This window comes from Argentina anserina, chromosome 1 (genome assembly GCF_933775445.1).
Source record: "Argentina anserina chromosome 1, drPotAnse1.1, whole genome shotgun sequence".
NCBI classification, from domain to species: Eukaryota; Viridiplantae; Streptophyta; class Magnoliopsida; order Rosales; family Rosaceae; genus Argentina; species Argentina anserina.
The window spans coordinates 3088943-3105650 of NC_065872.1; the positions used below are offsets into that span (position 1 = coordinate 3088943).

Here is a 16708-nt window from a genome sequence, read left to right on the forward strand (position 1 = left end):
AGGAGAGGCAGATCAAGAAAAGGGAAGGGCAGAGAGATTATAATAACCAAAACAGAACACTTAAAATCAAAAGTACAAACTCATCATGAATATTTGGGCAAACAAAATACTCCAAACTACCAAAATAACAAAAACATGTCTTTTGTTCTCATAACATTCTGAAGGTTTTGCCAAAAAGCTGCTTAATATAATTCCAGACCGCCTAACCAGTAGCTTACTTGAAACAGACATTAATAAACTACGCATCCTCTTCAATGACAGTAGTGCCCAAGCCCTTGAGTCCTTCAGCTGGTATCTCAGCAACAGTCACAAGAGAGTATAGTTCTTCCTTAGCATCTTCATCATCATTCCTCTTGCGAGCAATGCGAACCCTGATTCTTCTTGGGACACTTCTGATACCTCTGCTCCAGATCTGCTTGTTGAGCTTCACATCAACCCTGACGTCATTTGTTCCCATAGCCTTCTGGGCAAACTTCCTGATCTCCTTGATGGCATTGGGTGCCTTCTTCTTGAATGTGCTGTCATTCAAGAAAGTACAAGAACAGATCATTAATCATCTCCCACTATGCAACACAGTAATTTCATAACAAACAAGTCAACACCTCAAGAATTCGAACTACAACAGAACTGATATACAGTAATTCCAAAACAAACATGCGAAGATCTCAAGAATTTGAACAATAATGTCTGCAAGTGAAAGGACAGCAATAACATTGAGACGAGTGTCCATGGGACTAATATACGTAGTTGGACAAAAGCAACAATGAAGGCAAAAACAAATAACTTTCGGTATCCGTGGACTGACATATTCAATAACATTAAGGTCCAAGGCAATGAGACCCTATATTTCCACAAAATAAAGACCCAACCCTCTCTCCTCCCATCATCAACCGACTCCTCTGCACTACTTCCTAATGAAACTACTGCATATCATGCGCAAATGCACGAGGAGCAGCACCATCTAGACCACTATCTAAACCACGACACTAAACTAACAGCTCCAATTCGAACATCCCATTTCACAAGTCCACCAATTCTCCATTCAACATCCCATATTTTTTTCTTGCCTCTTTCTCACTAGACACAGAACTATCCTATTGTTTCAATAGCTCAATAGCACACAGAAACACATAACAACAACAACAACAACAACACAATAAGTGATCCAACACTGAATCTCAACACACAAAAAAGACTCCATCTTTCGAAAACCCAAAACCATATGAATCTACAATCCCCAATCAAAATCCACAAAAGCAGCAGAATCCAAAATAAATACAATATAACACTACCAAAACCACTGGAAAGAGAGGGGTAGAAAGGTAATTGTACCAGCCGTGGAGGCGCTTGTGGAGGTTAATGGTGAACTCTCTGGTCACCACCTCCTCCTTTCGTCCCTTTGTTTTCTCAACCATTTTCACACTCTTACCTGCACACCAAACAACTCATCCCAATTAGATAAAGCTTACATCTTTCATTAGACTATCGAGAGCGTTGGGATTTAGGGTTTCAGAGAGAGAGGAGAGAGAAGGACCTGGAAGCGATGCGCAGAGAGAGAGAGAGAGGCGGAAGAGAGAGGCGAGCTACTAAAGAAGAAGAGATGGTAAACCCTAGTTGCTCACCTTTTATAAGGGCCCATACGGCGCGGGCTCACTTTGGTGGGCCTAGTGGAACTACCTCTCCGTTAATTTTTTACAATAAGGACCGAGGCACAGAGGGGCAATTTTGTCTTGTCATTACTGTCCGACAGTCTTCGACGCTTTTCCGACTATTTCCGGAAGTCATCCGATGGGACTTGAGCGTCTCATGTCATTTCACCAGATAATACGCTCAAAACGCGCCGGAAAAAGTCGAATTCGCGCCGAAAACGACCGAAAACGTTCGAGGATGTTGCTGTAAAGACAGTTACACCCGTATGTATATAAATCGGTTTTATAAGACCCCGTTTATTAAACCCATCGATCGGCTGTTTCCTCATACGACGTGTCATGCCCTTCTCCTCTTGTGGAACGACGCCGTTCTGTATGTATTTTTGTCTTACCAAAATCTCACAATTTCTCTCACATAATTAATTACACACAAGTCCCCAGATCTCGTTCGACCTAAAAATTTCTTATTGTTAGGGTTCTTAGCTTTTATGGAGTTTTTCACTTAGGTCATCTGTACCACGTAGTGCTATTTTTGGTACACTAGCACTTGGGTTGGAGACAAATTGTGTTACAATGTGGGAATTGTGACACGATAGAACATAGATCAAAGATGATCTTATTCTGTGGTTCGCGAGTGTGTTACTTGTTCAAGTCGGTTTCCTTAAAAAAAAAAACATTTCCATAGATGCTAATAATTTGACCATGACAGTATAAATTTCCTTCCACTCTTTTCTCGAAAAAGAATTGTGACTGGTTATTGTTGGATAAAAAGTTCCAAACATAGTTGCAACTTGCAAACCAAAACTTAGGGCCATCCAAGGGTGTATCAGAATTTATGTTCCCAATTATATTACTGATGAAACAATACTACATCAGTACATCATATGGAGCTACAAAGAAAATAAAAGCTAATGTTACAAGCCTCCAATGGGGGCCGTATCAATGTGTGGTCTTTAAATCTTACCCTCCGGTATCCATTCTGGTTCTGCAGAATTCATGCTGCTATGGACCTCCTCTACAGTTTAAAGATGAGAAGGATTTCCTTCCTAATCGTAACAGGAACCTTCGCACTTGCATGGTATCTAGAGCTCTGCTATGTAAAACTCAACTAGGATCTCAGTGCACACTTCGTGAACGCCTCCACAAGCTTAGACCTAAAATTGCAAGACCGGCAATCCCGGCTAAAATCTGCCAGAACCAGCAAAACTGATTTGTTATACAGCGGTTCAGAAGAATCTGAGAAAACTAAGCCAAGAGCAAAATGTGACTAGAGTAACTCACCTTAGCATCTCTACCAAAACTGGTCGTCGATCGAAAGAATGAATCTAGTAACTTGAAGGGGGAAGTACGGGGCATTAAGATTACTACAGTGTACTGTTCTTTGCAAGGATAAGGTATTATGTTTCGTAATGCCAACTGTGCTGTTTCTGGGGTCAGAGATTGTCTAACTTTTAACCGACCTTCCTCTTGAGTCTGCAACAAAGATGTAATTAAAGTTAATATAATCATTGTAATTATGTCTACCTTAAAACCTCAACCAAATCCAGCTTAAAATCATTTCCCCAACCAAATCTATCTTAAAATTCACTCAAAACGTCTAAGTGGAACCCCAACTGGACTTAATGGAATAGGACACAGTAGACAAGGTTATAGCGACCAACCTCAAAACAAGTCCCAACATCGCCAGAGTAGATCCTTGACTGGTAGCTGTGCAAAATCCTCTCCAGCCAGTAGTAATTCTCCTGAGAGGATATAATCATATATACTACATTCATATCCCTTTCAGAAAACTCTATATAGTAAGTAGGTGATTCTCATTAACAACCTAGTTGATGTATCACAAATTAGAGTTGAATATTCTCTTAATAACAAATGGACCCTAATGTAACTAGAAATCACCTGGATCCCATTTTCATGGGTTCTTTGCTCAATTTCAAGGATGGTTGATACATCCTCAGCCGAAGGCCCCTCCTCTTGAAGACGTAATATTTCATCCAAAGTAAGATCAACCTGTTAAATGGCATTGAACAGCATATTGACTGACCATTTAACTAATTAAAAATGAGAACATGTACAGAATGAAATCACGAACCAGCTTCGAGGAGATTTCTGGATCACAAGAAAAATTTATGCTTATATCTCCACGAACATTAGCAGTTCTGGAGGGCTTATTACCGCCAAGAAATACTGAAACACCCACAGTGTAGATCTGAAGCATAGAAGAAGAGTTGAACCAAAGATCAAGATGAATAATAGACCTAAAGCTATCAGGAGTTCCAGGACATGTTCAAAACCTGTCCATGCTTGAACCGAAGAACTTGCATTATTTTCGTTTCAAGAAGTTTACTCAGGAAACCAACAACGTGAATATCTTCCACCTGCCATTTTATGGGTTTTGCCCAGCAAGATATCATTAGTAAAATTGAACTCCTCAAAGACCATATCATGGCACATTACATGTTTTCTAATGTTATAGGAATAGACAGCTTCGTACCATGGTTCCATTATTCAGCTCCACAGGAAAGCAAAGCTGGACAGAACATTGTTCTTCCACCATAGGGCTGCGTACCACTTCTCTACAAGCACATCCAGTTAGTAGAGGTTTGTATACAAATGGTAGTGATTATTCAGATATACAAAAACATTTTTAAGTAATATTTGTGAAGAAATTTAGGGAATCCTTACACTTCAGACAAGTATCAAATCAATGATAATTCAAACAGAGTTGGGATGCTTCTAAATTAAACCACTATTAAATAATGGAGTGCACCTTATTATGGTTCTAGGAAAAGTGAATGGCAGTCCTGTCAGGTCATCACGGTTATATTGCATGAGAGGTTCGGGAGGCTTTGGTATTCCCCCCTGCACAGAAAATCACCTGTTAACACATATAGTCCAGGAGTAGGTAGAATAAAAACGGAACGGAACTTACCAAATACTGCAATATTAAAGGAAGTGCTATAGAAGCATCTATATTCCCAACAATGACCATAGAAAAAGTTGATGGGTCCTTGAAACATTTGTTGAAATATTCACAAGCTTTCATTGGATCAACTTTCTTAAGATCTCTTAGTCTGGTAGGCTGGAAAAATTTATAAGTTAGCCCAAAGTTAAAACTACAGCACATGACATGTAAGAAAATCTATAATCAATATTCTGTGGAATCATACCCTAAAGAAATAGGAGTTTCCATAGTTTAGCTCCTTCACACGATTTGCAAATGCAGTATAAGGATCCCTGTCTTGATTACGGACCATTTCTTCTGCCATTTGCATCACGATTTTCACATCTTCTTCACCTGGTGTTACATTTGTGGTAAATAGTTGATACACAAGCTGCCAGAAAAAAATATTAATAAGCATTTGTAATTTCAGTTAACCTCGGAGGGTAATGAAAATGAAGAGCACACAGGCACAGGCTCCAGCAGTGAAGACAGCCCTATGTATGAATTTTCTTATTATTATTTTTTCATACGATTTTACCGCAATAATGTGATCATGCAGGCTACACAGTCTACACCTTATGTGCATACCACGAGAAAAGCGAAAATCATGCAGTACCTGCAAGGCAGTTTCTAAATCTGAGGGTGAGCAATCACCAGCAAAGGTTCTTGTGTATGCTCCAAGCTTTGTGCTGACTTCAGCCCTCTTACCCGCAAGCATATCCATCAAAACTGAAGGTCTATAACCATATACACCGATTTCTCCAGCAATAGTTGGCCCCATCGAGCAAGAAAAGTACTCACTTTCAGCAAGTTCGGATAAACCCCCATATGAGAACCCTGTAAAGATGACCTACCAAAACAAATTACTGATTAGACTGTAAGCCTATGCATAAAATTACTGAACACATTACACAACTTTCCGATCTTTAGTGCTCCCATTGAATAGAATGTCATTACTATGGAAATTTCTCTGCAAATGATTGGAATGGTTTTAACCCACCTCTTACCAATCTCATTATTGAAATTCCATACAGACATGCATTCAAGTTGCTAATCAATTGAAGTTGGCATAAAGTGCAACATCACTAGAACTTTCAAAAAGAATTCGCAAACCATAACTAAGCATTGAAGAATGGTTTCATTAGTTTGTGCTCCTAGCTATAAAACCCTGTCCCTATAATAAGAGTTTAAGACCTATAGAGGCTACCATTTATTATCCTTTAATATCCACCTCATCAGTTAGTTTGAACATTAATAACTGTTCACTTAGTGCATTGTAAATAGAGTTTTCTTGTTTTTCCCCGAGCAGTACAATATAGAGATCGATTGCACTGATGAATATTGTCTTGCTTACAGGACTTCAACTCCAAAGAACGAATTGACAGATAGACAGTAATTCCTTGGATAAGATCTGAACTACATATCTTGCAATGCTGTCAAAGAGTTGTACCTGATCGTCAAGAAAGTCTGTACTCTTATAGCAAACTCTCATGCCATTTGATAGAATCAATTCAGTAGCTCCAATATTTGAATATTCACATTGCTGCACAATATTCCTGAAACAATAATTTAAGGAGGTTAAGAGTAAATGACCACAGTATACGCAAAACAGTATAGTAGAAATTACAAGTTATTAACCAGTGCCGAGAAGTTAAGGTCCACCATTACCCTGGATTAGGTTTTCTGCTAACAATTTCTTCCGGAATATGTTCTTCATCCCATGGAGAAATGTTCCTTTCTTCCTCAAGAGCACTAACTTTAGATACAACATTTTTCAGATCATCTACTATTGCAGAAGCTCGTGGTTCAATTGTCTTAATGACACAGCTGCATGATGTTTGTAACTTATCAGCAAATTTCGATATCTCTGCAGCTGTTATATCTACAAGGATAATAGTTTCAATGAGGAGAGCAATGTATTGCCATATAGTTGTTAAATCTATACAGTTAGATATGCAAGTACTCACAAGGTAGAAGGGTCTTCTGGAGTTGAGCCTCATACTCCATCCCAATAACAGGCTCGTTTCGGAGAAAATGCTGACAGAGAAAAATCAAGGTGAATGACTTCCCAAAGTCCTTAAATATCAATAAAAAAAGAAACCAGAATTCAGAAATATAAATACCTGTAAATATTCATCTCGCAAGCTAGTTGACTGCATTTGATCGCGTTCCAAATATGCAGATTCGATCTCTGACATCAGTAACGCTCGAACTATAGAAACTTCACGTTCTGAAAACCCATGCAGCCGTACCCTTGCAACCTGAAACATTAGGTGTTAAAATAGTTGGTTTAACATTGAACAAAATCAAGTAACTTTTTTGTAATGGATGAGAAACATGCCTCGATTAGCATTGACTCTAGGGCCTGAATCGTTCCTTTTTGTTTACAAGATGAAGTTATCATATAAGCCTTCAAAGGATTAACCAGAACATCCGCAGAAGTTGAGCATGAGAAAAATGGTGGATCTTTTCTACGGGCTATTTTAAAGAACCGCTGGTTTAGAGCATAAAGGAACATTGATTCCGCCAGTAAATCCCTGTAGTCCCTCACAGTATTCAGCTCACCAGCTGGAGTCTTATAACTAATAATCACTGCAGACTACAAAAGAACCATTTTAATATGTAAACTACATATATTACTTGCATTATGAAATGATTAATTGATTAATTATATCTATTCGATTAGTTATGGCTGATGTGAACATGAACCAACACAAACAATAATAAGATTTATTCCTGTACTAACCCCAGTTGCCTCAGATTCATTGAAACATGAATAACGTGGCTCTTCATGAGATGGAACTTGATATGTTGGTATAAGTGGACGCTCAGGTGCAGAACTTTTAAGCCCAAATTGATTCTTTATCAACTCAACTACACTCTGAAATGAAAAGACTGCGTTAAGACTTCTTGACTAAAGAGTAAAGACTGATTATTATTCAAATGAGAAAATGAACAAGTCACCGTTGATCTGACCTCAGTATTAGGGAAATCTCCAACAGCTATCACTGCCATATTGCTTAAATGATACCACTTCTGATAAAATTGCTTCACAGTCTCAGGAGAAACAGTACGAATCACCTTTTCTAATCCAATTGGCAGACGCTCAGCATACTGCAATCAAGATACAGTTAGAAGACTAAGATAAGTTCAGTAGAAATTGTAAAACGAATACCAAAAGCTTTCACCTATAATGATAGTCATCCTCGCACAATATAGCAATCTTAAAGAACTTCACTTCACCTATTACTAGGTTTGCAAAATACTTTTGTGTTTAGACAAAGTTCAGAAACTTGAGTAAAACTAATTCCAGTTGCAACCTTAAATCACTAAAAAGTTGCATGGTGCATTGCGCCATGATAGCACTAAAGTTCAACTGAAACCAAATCTATAAGCAGAATATGGTGAAGTATATGTGATAATTGCAAGCATGGCCAATGATGAAATTAAAATCTCTTTTACAAAGTGCTTAATAAAAAAGTAGTTTGATAGTAGCAGTACCTTAGAACCGGCCATCATCAAAAGCCAATGTGCATCCTGCATCCTTCCTGTAGCGTTTCGATTCCCTCTGTACTCTTCCAGAACAGCACCTCTTTCTCTTTCTAAATCGTCTTTTGAGACACGAATCTGCACTGTCCACGTGGTTAAACGCAAGTAAAAATTGCTGACGGTTACTGGACAAGGTAAAAATAGCTACAATACCTCAGAACTGAATTCCGCCAAGACAGAGATCGCCTCAGATAGTAGTTCAAGCTTGTCAACGGGAACAAATAACTCATAAATAGTGTCATCAGCCGATGTCACCGCATTCTGGCAAGCCCCAAATTCTGCCCCAACACTCTCAAGAAATTTGACGATATCATGATTTGTATACTTCTGAGTTGCACTGAAAGCAAGATGCTCAACAATGTGGGCAACTCCTCGTTCGTCCTCCTCTTCCAAAACAGACCTGCCACAATCCCAATAACATAAAAAAATCTCAATACATTCCAGCATACATACATAAAACCAAAATCTTTCTCTGTTAAGCCACTGCATTGCTCACTTCTAGTATCTATGATCAAAACCTCACTTGCTTCTCTTCTGGGTCAATCACATTATCACTAATTCAACACCAAAACACACATACAACACCACCCCACATCCACATTACCAACAGAACTTAAACCAATGCCAACTACACCAACCTCAAAAGCCAAGACTCCACTAATCTTAGCACAAAAACACAACTAACCCAAACAACACCAATAAAGAAACAACTAAACATAACCAATACAACAAAAACAAAACCAAATTCAATCCAGTTATGAACAAAAGCAGCACAGACATCATTACATACCCAACTTTAACACCAAGAGCGAGAGCTGCTCTCATCTTGGGCTTCGAATTGCAACGAACATAGTAAGACAAACCATTCTCAAGCTTCCCATAGTCAACTCCGACCGGCTTGTCACCCAGAACTTGGTCCATATCAACATTCACCAGCTTCAGTGACCTGAACCCGGTTTTCTTAACCATATTTAACGAACTCTCCCCCGGAAGCAAATCCATCCCTCCCTTTTTTGCCTCCGATTTCAGTTTTCTTCTTTCTAATTAGTTTCCACTTTCCACTATGATTGCTGCACCTTAAAGTCAGTGCTTTATGGGCCTCAAAGCCCAAATATGTGAACTTTGGGGTGTGTATGTTTATAAAGCTTGGGCCTTTTCCGGGTCTCTGGTTTCAAACTCTCCTCTTTTTTCAGCTCTGAACACTAAAACCCCAGTTACAGAGAGAGTCTTAAAGATTGAAGCTTTTCCCACATTTGGGTAGCTAAAGATTAAACCTTTTTGCTGCTAAAACCATGGTCGTCTTAAACTCTTGTTCACTTTTTGTTCATAGTTCAAGCATTCCCTTATCCTTGTTTTCCCGCCAGAAACACTGCTTGCCGCCGCTTGGGGCCGCCGGAGGTCAGCTGAAGACGAGTTCATTGGTTGCTAAAGTGGGTGGGGACTTGAGTTTTGATACCCAGAAAGAGAGTGAAGGAGAAGATGGAGGCTTTGGTGGGTTTTCAAGTAGGAGTGGGTTTGTGGGGAGAGGAGAAGGGAAGGAGTTTGATAGAGACCCTGAGTTTGCTGAAATCATGGGTGCTTGTCTTGATGACCCACAAAAGGCTAGGTCCAAGGTGAGTCCTTTTTTTGGGTTTGTCTGTGAATTTGAGCTTTCTTATTTTGGTAATGGTGTGTTGGTTTGTGATTTGAGGAGTTTTTGTGTGTGAGTTTGAAAGGGTTTGACATGATTGCAGATGGAGGAGCGGTTGAGGAAGAAAAGGAACAAGATATTGCATACGAAATCTGGGTCAGGGGACCCTATGAGAGTTGTATTCAATGAGTAAGTTCAGATGATGTAGGAGGAGAAAGCAATTTGTTCTTCTGATTGGTAGTTCAGTTTCTAGCTTGTACCTACTTTGATGTTTAACATAAGCAGATGGCATAATGGCTTTGCCGTTTTTGAATTACTCTGCAGAATGTTGTGGGCTTGTTCATAAACCAATCGATTTGAGCTTTCAGTTGCAGGATTGTGTGTTTGTGATCCTAATCATAATTGCTATGCCTATAGTGAAATATGTTATACGTTTAACAAGGCATGCCTAGAACTAATTTCTACCAATACATTTTGATTGTTCATATATTGTTTTTTCAAGCTATAAGTCTTGTATGATCAATATCTGCTATAACAATGAAGATCATCAAGGCATCTCTTTTATTGACTGTTTCTTGGCTGCTGGCTCTATCAGCTTTGGTTTCTCAAATTCATACATATGGCTGGAGTTCTACAACACTCCATTGGAACAAGATGTGTCCTTAATCTCAGATGTAAGGAACGTATTTCAACTTGATAATATATCCCACCGGGGATGGTAATGAAGTAATATAGTTGATTTGGTTTGTGTCCAGACTATTCGATCATGGCACATCATTGGACGCTTGGGTGGATGCAATTCCATGAATATGCAAGTGAGATTTGAATCCATCTTTAAAATTTCAGTAAAAGTCTCTCATAGTAGCTGGTAACGCATGCATATATCGTTTCTTGCTTGAAAAGGAAATTGCAAGTTTTTTGGCCCCTTTGGGCTCACCCACTTAACTGTTACTCATGCAGTTGTCACAATCCCCTTTGGACAAGCGACCAAGTTATGATCCCATTCAGGGTGCTAATGTGACCCCAACTACATTTTATAATATTGGAGATCTTGAGATTCAAGACAACTTGGGGCGTGTTTGGTATGTAGTTCATATTGATTTGTTGAACTGTCATAATTCTTCATTATTTCAGGGTATATGTTGATAGTTAGTTATAGGTCATATGATGATACTCTTATGCAATTGGAGACAGAAGCATAGATGGTGTTACTCACCAATTGGATATATTTATTGACAGGGTGGATATTGGTACTAAAGAGCCACTGATACTGGATGTTCTAATTAATGCATTGACTCAGATAAGCTCCGAGTATGCTCGTCAATCCCTTATCTTCATGGTCTTCTGATTCTTTTGCAAACATAGTCTGGTAGTATGTCATTTATGTGGCTCATGCCGTGGTAATGAGCATTTCCAGAGACTAACAGTTGTTAATCGGAATGTAGTCAGATCTGCATAAGCAGTGACGTCTAGGATTTGCATTCTTCTCTCCTTTTAGTTTTCATGTTTTACGTTCTTTTATTTAAAGCCTGCGAGAATTGAAACGCTATTATAGCCTCCAATTTCTCATATCTCTCTTCTTAATCTGAGCAGCTTTGTGGGGATCAAGCAAGTGGTGTTTGGTGGAACTGAATTTGAGCACTGGAAGGAGAACATGACATCAGAGGAAGCAGGTTATACTGTTCATAAAATTTAGCCAATTTGTTGTGCATCCATTTAACACCATGATTCATTGACCTCAACATCTGATGATCGAGGAACCAAGACCGAGTACGAAAGAAAAGTCAAGAATGCAGACGCCAGGAGTACCACATCAAACATTTAGGATCATGTACACCATGTTCCAACTGTCGATGTATATGTAGTTATGTACTAGTGCTCAAGAGAAAAAAGGGGACAGAGTAGAAAGAAGTAGATATAAGTTGATATTGCTTGTGTTTTTGAGAAAAAGAAGTGGTGCATCTTATATATTGTTGGTTAATGTAATTGTCATCCATAACATCAATATTCTAAGGATTCGAAATTATGTATTCTGACAATAGAATTGTTAGTCTAAACAAGAGTGCTACATTATGGACTGAGAATCACTTATGAATTATGATTAAATCTATTGTTTTTCCACCTAACAGTTCGATCTCCATAGTATACAATCTGATCGGCTTTTATGTACAAACTTCTTGTTTTATTATTTCATGATTTCATCCAATCCAATAATATAAAAACAAAGTCAGCATTCAACATGCACAAGCTTCAAGAAAATGTTACATGCGCGAGCACTTTTATGCAATGCTGCTATGTAGGGGTGGGCATAAAAAACGGAAATCCCGATCCCGTTCCGAAATTCATAGGGACGGGACGGGACGGAAGTCTAAAAACGTTCGTCCCGTCCCGTTTCATAATAGTGGGACGAGACGTGGGACGAATAATTTATATCCCGTTTCGTCCCACCTTTAATAAAAACTTAAAAATTCTTATATATTTGTATTAAAACGAAACTAATTTATGTTCTTAATAACTCCAAAATTATTTCAACTCAAATAATAATGCTAAATTATAATATTTTAAACATAATATGCATTTTTTTGTTAAAATTTCATTATTAAATGTTACTTTGTTAATGAAAAAGTGAAAATATATATTTTTATTTAACTTCATAGGAAGTTGGGATTTGTCCCGTCCCGTTCCGATTCAAAAGAGTGGGACGGAACGTGGGATGAGCTCCGTCCCGTCTCATCCCGTGCCCACCCCTACTGCTATGTTCAAAATTTGCTTTTAGCAAATGCTAATTCTCCTGTTTTCCAACCCGTTAGAACTTAGAAGGATTATATTTGTAAATGCAAACATCCTATACCTTTTGATGGCTCTCGGCTCCAACGTATGCTATCAAAACAACTTTGTTCTTCTTAACAAACAGATAGTGTCACTAATTCAAAAGTATGTGGAATATGGAGTTCATAGGGTATTAGAAAATAACATAGTAAATGCATACAGCTCAATTACAACGCAAGCCTCTATATCCCGCAACCTACCAAGTCCCAACCACACTAACCCTACACATTGCATTAAGCCATTAAGGTATCACATGCAAAGACACCTGAAAGTCGGACTCCATCAAGAGGAAACTTCAATGCTTATGCGGTGCTGAGATACTTTCTCTGCTATAGATTTGATCTCAGTCACTCTCTCGTCCACCAACTCCTGGAGTTGCTCTTCCGGCTTTGGTTGATTTTCATCTACCTGAACAGTAGTAGTAGTTTTACCAGTGTTCGACTTGAACATAACGAATGACATCTCTGGTATGTATTCGCTTGGAACTTCAATTACTTGCTTCCCACCAGTCCCAGATTCCTTCCCTATGATATCTTCCTTCATGTGATTAGAAACAATGCTCACAAAATCCTCCATGTACTTGTCCACTGGATTGAGGCCAAGATAGACCAAAACCTCCCAACATCTCAGAAATTGTTTCTTGTTGATTTTCAATCTTTTCCTCACGTCAGCAATGACTCCTGTGGCTGGCATCAGTCGGGGGATGCTTGTTTTCTTTGACAGTTTTCCTCGTGTCAGATTTGAAACGGCCAAATTGACTGCACTGCGAACAGAATCTAACTTTTGAAGGCGTGGTACATCAACACAAGTGCGTATATGTTGGAAGTAGTCCAATGGTTCTTCTACTGTGAAGTCATAGACATCTTCAGATACTACAACATGATTAAGGACCTCCAGAATGTACCGTCCATAACCCTTATGCTGGTAAGGAGGCAATACAAGGATCTGCCATAGAAAAGAAGTCTCATGAAGAATTGCTAAAAATATAGCATCCATACTGATATTGTCACTTGTCAGGGAGCAAACCTGGCTAAGTCGCAACCGAGAACTGTCAGGATAATGATAAAAACGATATAGAGCTGTAAAGCCAAGCAATGTATTGTAGATGTCCCCATGCTGATCTGTTTTCTTCTCAACCAGGAGATACAACTCCCAACCTGGATCCAAAACATCGATTGGACTGCCACCTGTTTCAGAAAACAACCCCTGTTAAACCTTAAGTGACATTCAGCCACCCGGAGTAACCCCCACCAAACGAAAATAGAAGAGGAAGTTCATTAGACAAATCAATTACCATCAACAAGAAGAAAAACAAGGGGAAGCAAGCGGCTGTAAAGAGGACCAGCAGCTGTCTTGCCCACAACCATACGAACAACCTGCACATAATGGTGTTAATAAATGCAAGACAAATTTCTAATTCCATTTACGAAAAGATAAAATAAAAAAAATAAAACAAAGTTTGACAATGAAAAGCACCTCCACATCAGAAGCGGATGAAGCCTTGCGCTGCATCACCTCCCCATTTGAGATAATGGATCTTCACATGTTTTAAAGGTGAAAATCATCAAGATAAGTAATAACGAAAAAAAATGAAAATGATGACTATGTACATGTTTGATCTAAATATTTGATTCCATAATCCATTACCTGATGAAATTTCTCTGAGTTGAAAAGGTTTGAAGGAACTCCTCTTGACTAGCAACAAGGGTCTCACCAAACACATTCTGAAGAAAAACACAAACTAATCATGAGAACTAACATACTAAACAGAATGGATGATATAAGAATGTAATGAATTTATACCTGAAGAGTTGATTTCAAATCTGTGATCCCTTTGCCTCCCTGTAACATTTACAATAATCAGTACAATATACGTGACCAGCACAAATATGAGTAGCCCTAATTACTAATAGCAACCAGATAGATGCAGAAAGAGCCAGACTACAACAAAATGACAGTGCTTACATCAGCTGTGCTCTCAAATGCAATATCTGCATATGCATCAAACGATATACTGCTAATCCATATGGTAATCTGTATATGATAAAAGATTAAAACAAGTCATCCTCAATCATATCATTCATGCTAAACGAAAATTCGGAAAAAAATAGCATCAGCAACACAAACGTCAAAATTTTTTTTGACAAGAATTACCTCCAATCCTTTGTAACCATATATCTTCCCAGACTCCTTCCCATCGTCCTCAAACAATGTATTCAAGTCAACTGGATCTAAACAGACACTGTTTAAAGCACCTACCTCGTCTTTGCTGGAAACTATAAATAAAGACAGAAGACGAGTTAAGAGAACTCCAAAGATAAAAACATAGCACATACAAAGTCATTACAAAACTCCCGGCATTATTTGACCCTAAGAACACTTGTTTATTTGCTAAAAACCATACCTACATAGCCAATAACAAACTTAAGTTCCCCTCTAAATAAGCCCAAAGGGTGGCCCTGGTTGGATCTAAAGCGCATAATCAGTTTAACACACATAAATCATATCCATTCTCTAATTAACAGTTGCAACTTACAAGCACAGCTCACAGCTCACAACACGCATCCCAACTGAGAAGGTAATTTGTCATCACCCGCCGACATAAAAAATATCAAGATAGCACCGAGATTTTAACATTCTCAACCAAACGCATAAAACAAGCAGAAGGCCACATAGTGACTAGCATCATTTCCACTAAATAGTCAAATTCAGAGGTGTCTGGTCACTTAACAGCTAAACCGATTTCGAATAAGCGTAATCACCCCATTAAGTAATGCTCAATATAGAATTGTAATATAAAACCAAATCAGCCTAAATTAACAGTAGCATCAACAAAATTAAATTAAATTAAATTAAATTAAATACGCGGATTAAACCCTATCTATCATACCCAGGTAAATCTTGATGCAATCTTTGGCCTCCACTCCAGCATCTGCTTCCAAATCCACCAAAACCAAACCAAACAAACTCAACAAATCAGGTTCTAATCAAAAGAAACAAAATCAACGCGCGAAAAATGGTTGAAGATCTAACGAAAAAAGATTAGCTTTTAGAAATTGGGAATTGAAGAGCTTACTGACCGACGACGCCGGAGAAGTCGACGCGGCGGCGCTTCTTGGACTCGAGAGAGTCGTCGGCGGCGGGTCCTTTCTTCTGGCCCATCGGAGTGGTTCGGGTTCGGGTTAGGGTTTTGGGGAGCGGGAAATGAGAGCGGGAAATGAGAGCGGGAAAAGTATTGGCCTGTTAGAAATGTGGAGGCAATTGGGGATTTCTATGGATATTTATAGCATATGCTGCGCGACCCAACTATCACGTGTGCTGCACGTGATTCCCGAACCATTTATAAAAAAATGCGACACAAATGATTTCAAAGCACTCCTGAAGAAGAAGAATTAATCAATTTTAGAGGAGTTAATGAGGCATCTTCAATCAAACAGGGTTTGCTTTGGTTAGTTGCTATACTTCTTACTGATTGAGGTCATATATTGATTTGAACCACACTGTAACTACCGTGGGAAGAACTTCACCATCAGAGCATTTCCAATACCACCTATAATCATCCGTAATTCTCCCGGAGGTCGACTAACGGCATTCAGAACTGAGCTATGTATAACATCATCGATAGCGGTGACAGAACAAGAAGTAGGATCTAATGAGTTTTGGGTCATGAAAGAATCTTGGACTATGATGCAGGTCTCCAAACCATATTATGAGTTCACATTCCGGTTTTTGGACAGAGACTCATGATTTGATGGTGTTTGACAAGCGGTGGTTGGTTATGTACAATTTTAATGATGGCACGTATCGGAATCTAGCAATTCGTGAACTTGGCAGAGATGCATCTTTGCCGTATGGTTATTTTGGTTCCGTTGGTATCTACTTGGAGAGCATACTACCTTGTCTCATCGATCAAGATCCACACGCAAGACCAAGGGAAGATGAACCTACTCATTGACATCCTCAATTCCTTCACTTGATGAGGCTCTTGTGTGCAAGGCCAGTGCATTACTTCCTAGCTTGTTATATATTCAAGTCTTTTCAAATAACAGTAAAATGGATGTGTGCGTTGTATGATTTAATTTTGCAATCTCTTCAATCTTCATTTTG

The 16708-nt window shown here is 38.8% G+C and overlaps 4 protein-coding genes across 5 annotated transcripts; 1 reads left to right on the forward strand and 3 right to left on the reverse strand.

The window, feature by feature from the left end:
* Positions 1-12: 12 nt before the first annotated feature.
* LOC126805128 (60S ribosomal protein L31) lies at positions 13-1488 on the reverse strand. The gene is made up of 2 exons (XM_050532236.1): positions 1333-1488; positions 13-518 (listed from the first exon to the last, which is right to left on the reverse strand). The coding sequence occupies exons 1-2, from the start codon at positions 1413-1415 to the stop codon at positions 239-241; spliced, it is 363 nt and encodes a 120-aa protein (XP_050388193.1). The 5' UTR covers positions 1416-1488; the 3' UTR covers positions 13-238.
* A 978-nt stretch (positions 1489-2466) lies between these two features.
* Positions 2467-9179, reverse strand: LOC126805126 (zinc protease PQQL-like). Of its 2 annotated transcripts, none has more exons than XM_050532233.1 (21): positions 8933-9179; positions 8296-8542; positions 8095-8220; positions 7570-7707; positions 7340-7474; positions 6935-7192; positions 6717-6854; positions 6561-6630; positions 6262-6475; positions 6044-6149; positions 5210-5443; positions 4820-4984; positions 4582-4731; positions 4420-4511; positions 4144-4225; positions 3944-4027; positions 3742-3858; positions 3549-3659; positions 3311-3391; positions 2931-3122; positions 2467-2837 (listed from the first exon to the last, which is right to left on the reverse strand). In XM_050532233.1, the coding sequence occupies exons 1-21, from the start codon at positions 9142-9144 to the stop codon at positions 2766-2768; spliced, it is 3024 nt and encodes a 1007-aa protein (XP_050388190.1). In that variant the 5' UTR covers positions 9145-9179; the 3' UTR covers positions 2467-2765. The 2 variants fall into 2 exon arrangements, with proteins under 2 accessions (XP_050388190.1, XP_050388191.1); XM_050532234.1 differs by having other exon boundaries at positions 8938-9069.
* A 194-nt stretch (positions 9180-9373) lies between these two features.
* On the forward strand, positions 9374-11842 carry LOC126795041 (uncharacterized). The gene is made up of 7 exons (XM_050521858.1): positions 9374-9755; positions 9876-9961; positions 10368-10446; positions 10528-10587; positions 10733-10854; positions 11012-11083; positions 11366-11842. Exons 1-7 carry the CDS (start codon positions 9435-9437, stop codon positions 11466-11468), a joined length of 843 nt encoding a protein of 280 aa, XP_050377815.1. The 5' UTR covers positions 9374-9434; the 3' UTR covers positions 11469-11842.
* Positions 11843-12765: 923 nt separating this feature from the next.
* Positions 12766-15813, reverse strand: LOC126788177 (histone acetyltransferase type B catalytic subunit). Its single transcript, XM_050514152.1, has 10 exons — positions 15682-15813; positions 15492-15533; positions 14756-14877; positions 14567-14635; positions 14405-14443; positions 14249-14325; positions 14078-14138; positions 13896-13977; positions 13628-13788; positions 12766-13546 (listed from the first exon to the last, which is right to left on the reverse strand). The coding sequence occupies exons 1-10, from the start codon at positions 15761-15763 to the stop codon at positions 12884-12886; spliced, it is 1398 nt and encodes a 465-aa protein (XP_050370109.1). The 5' UTR covers positions 15764-15813; the 3' UTR covers positions 12766-12883.
* Between the last annotated feature and the right edge of the window lie 895 nt (positions 15814-16708).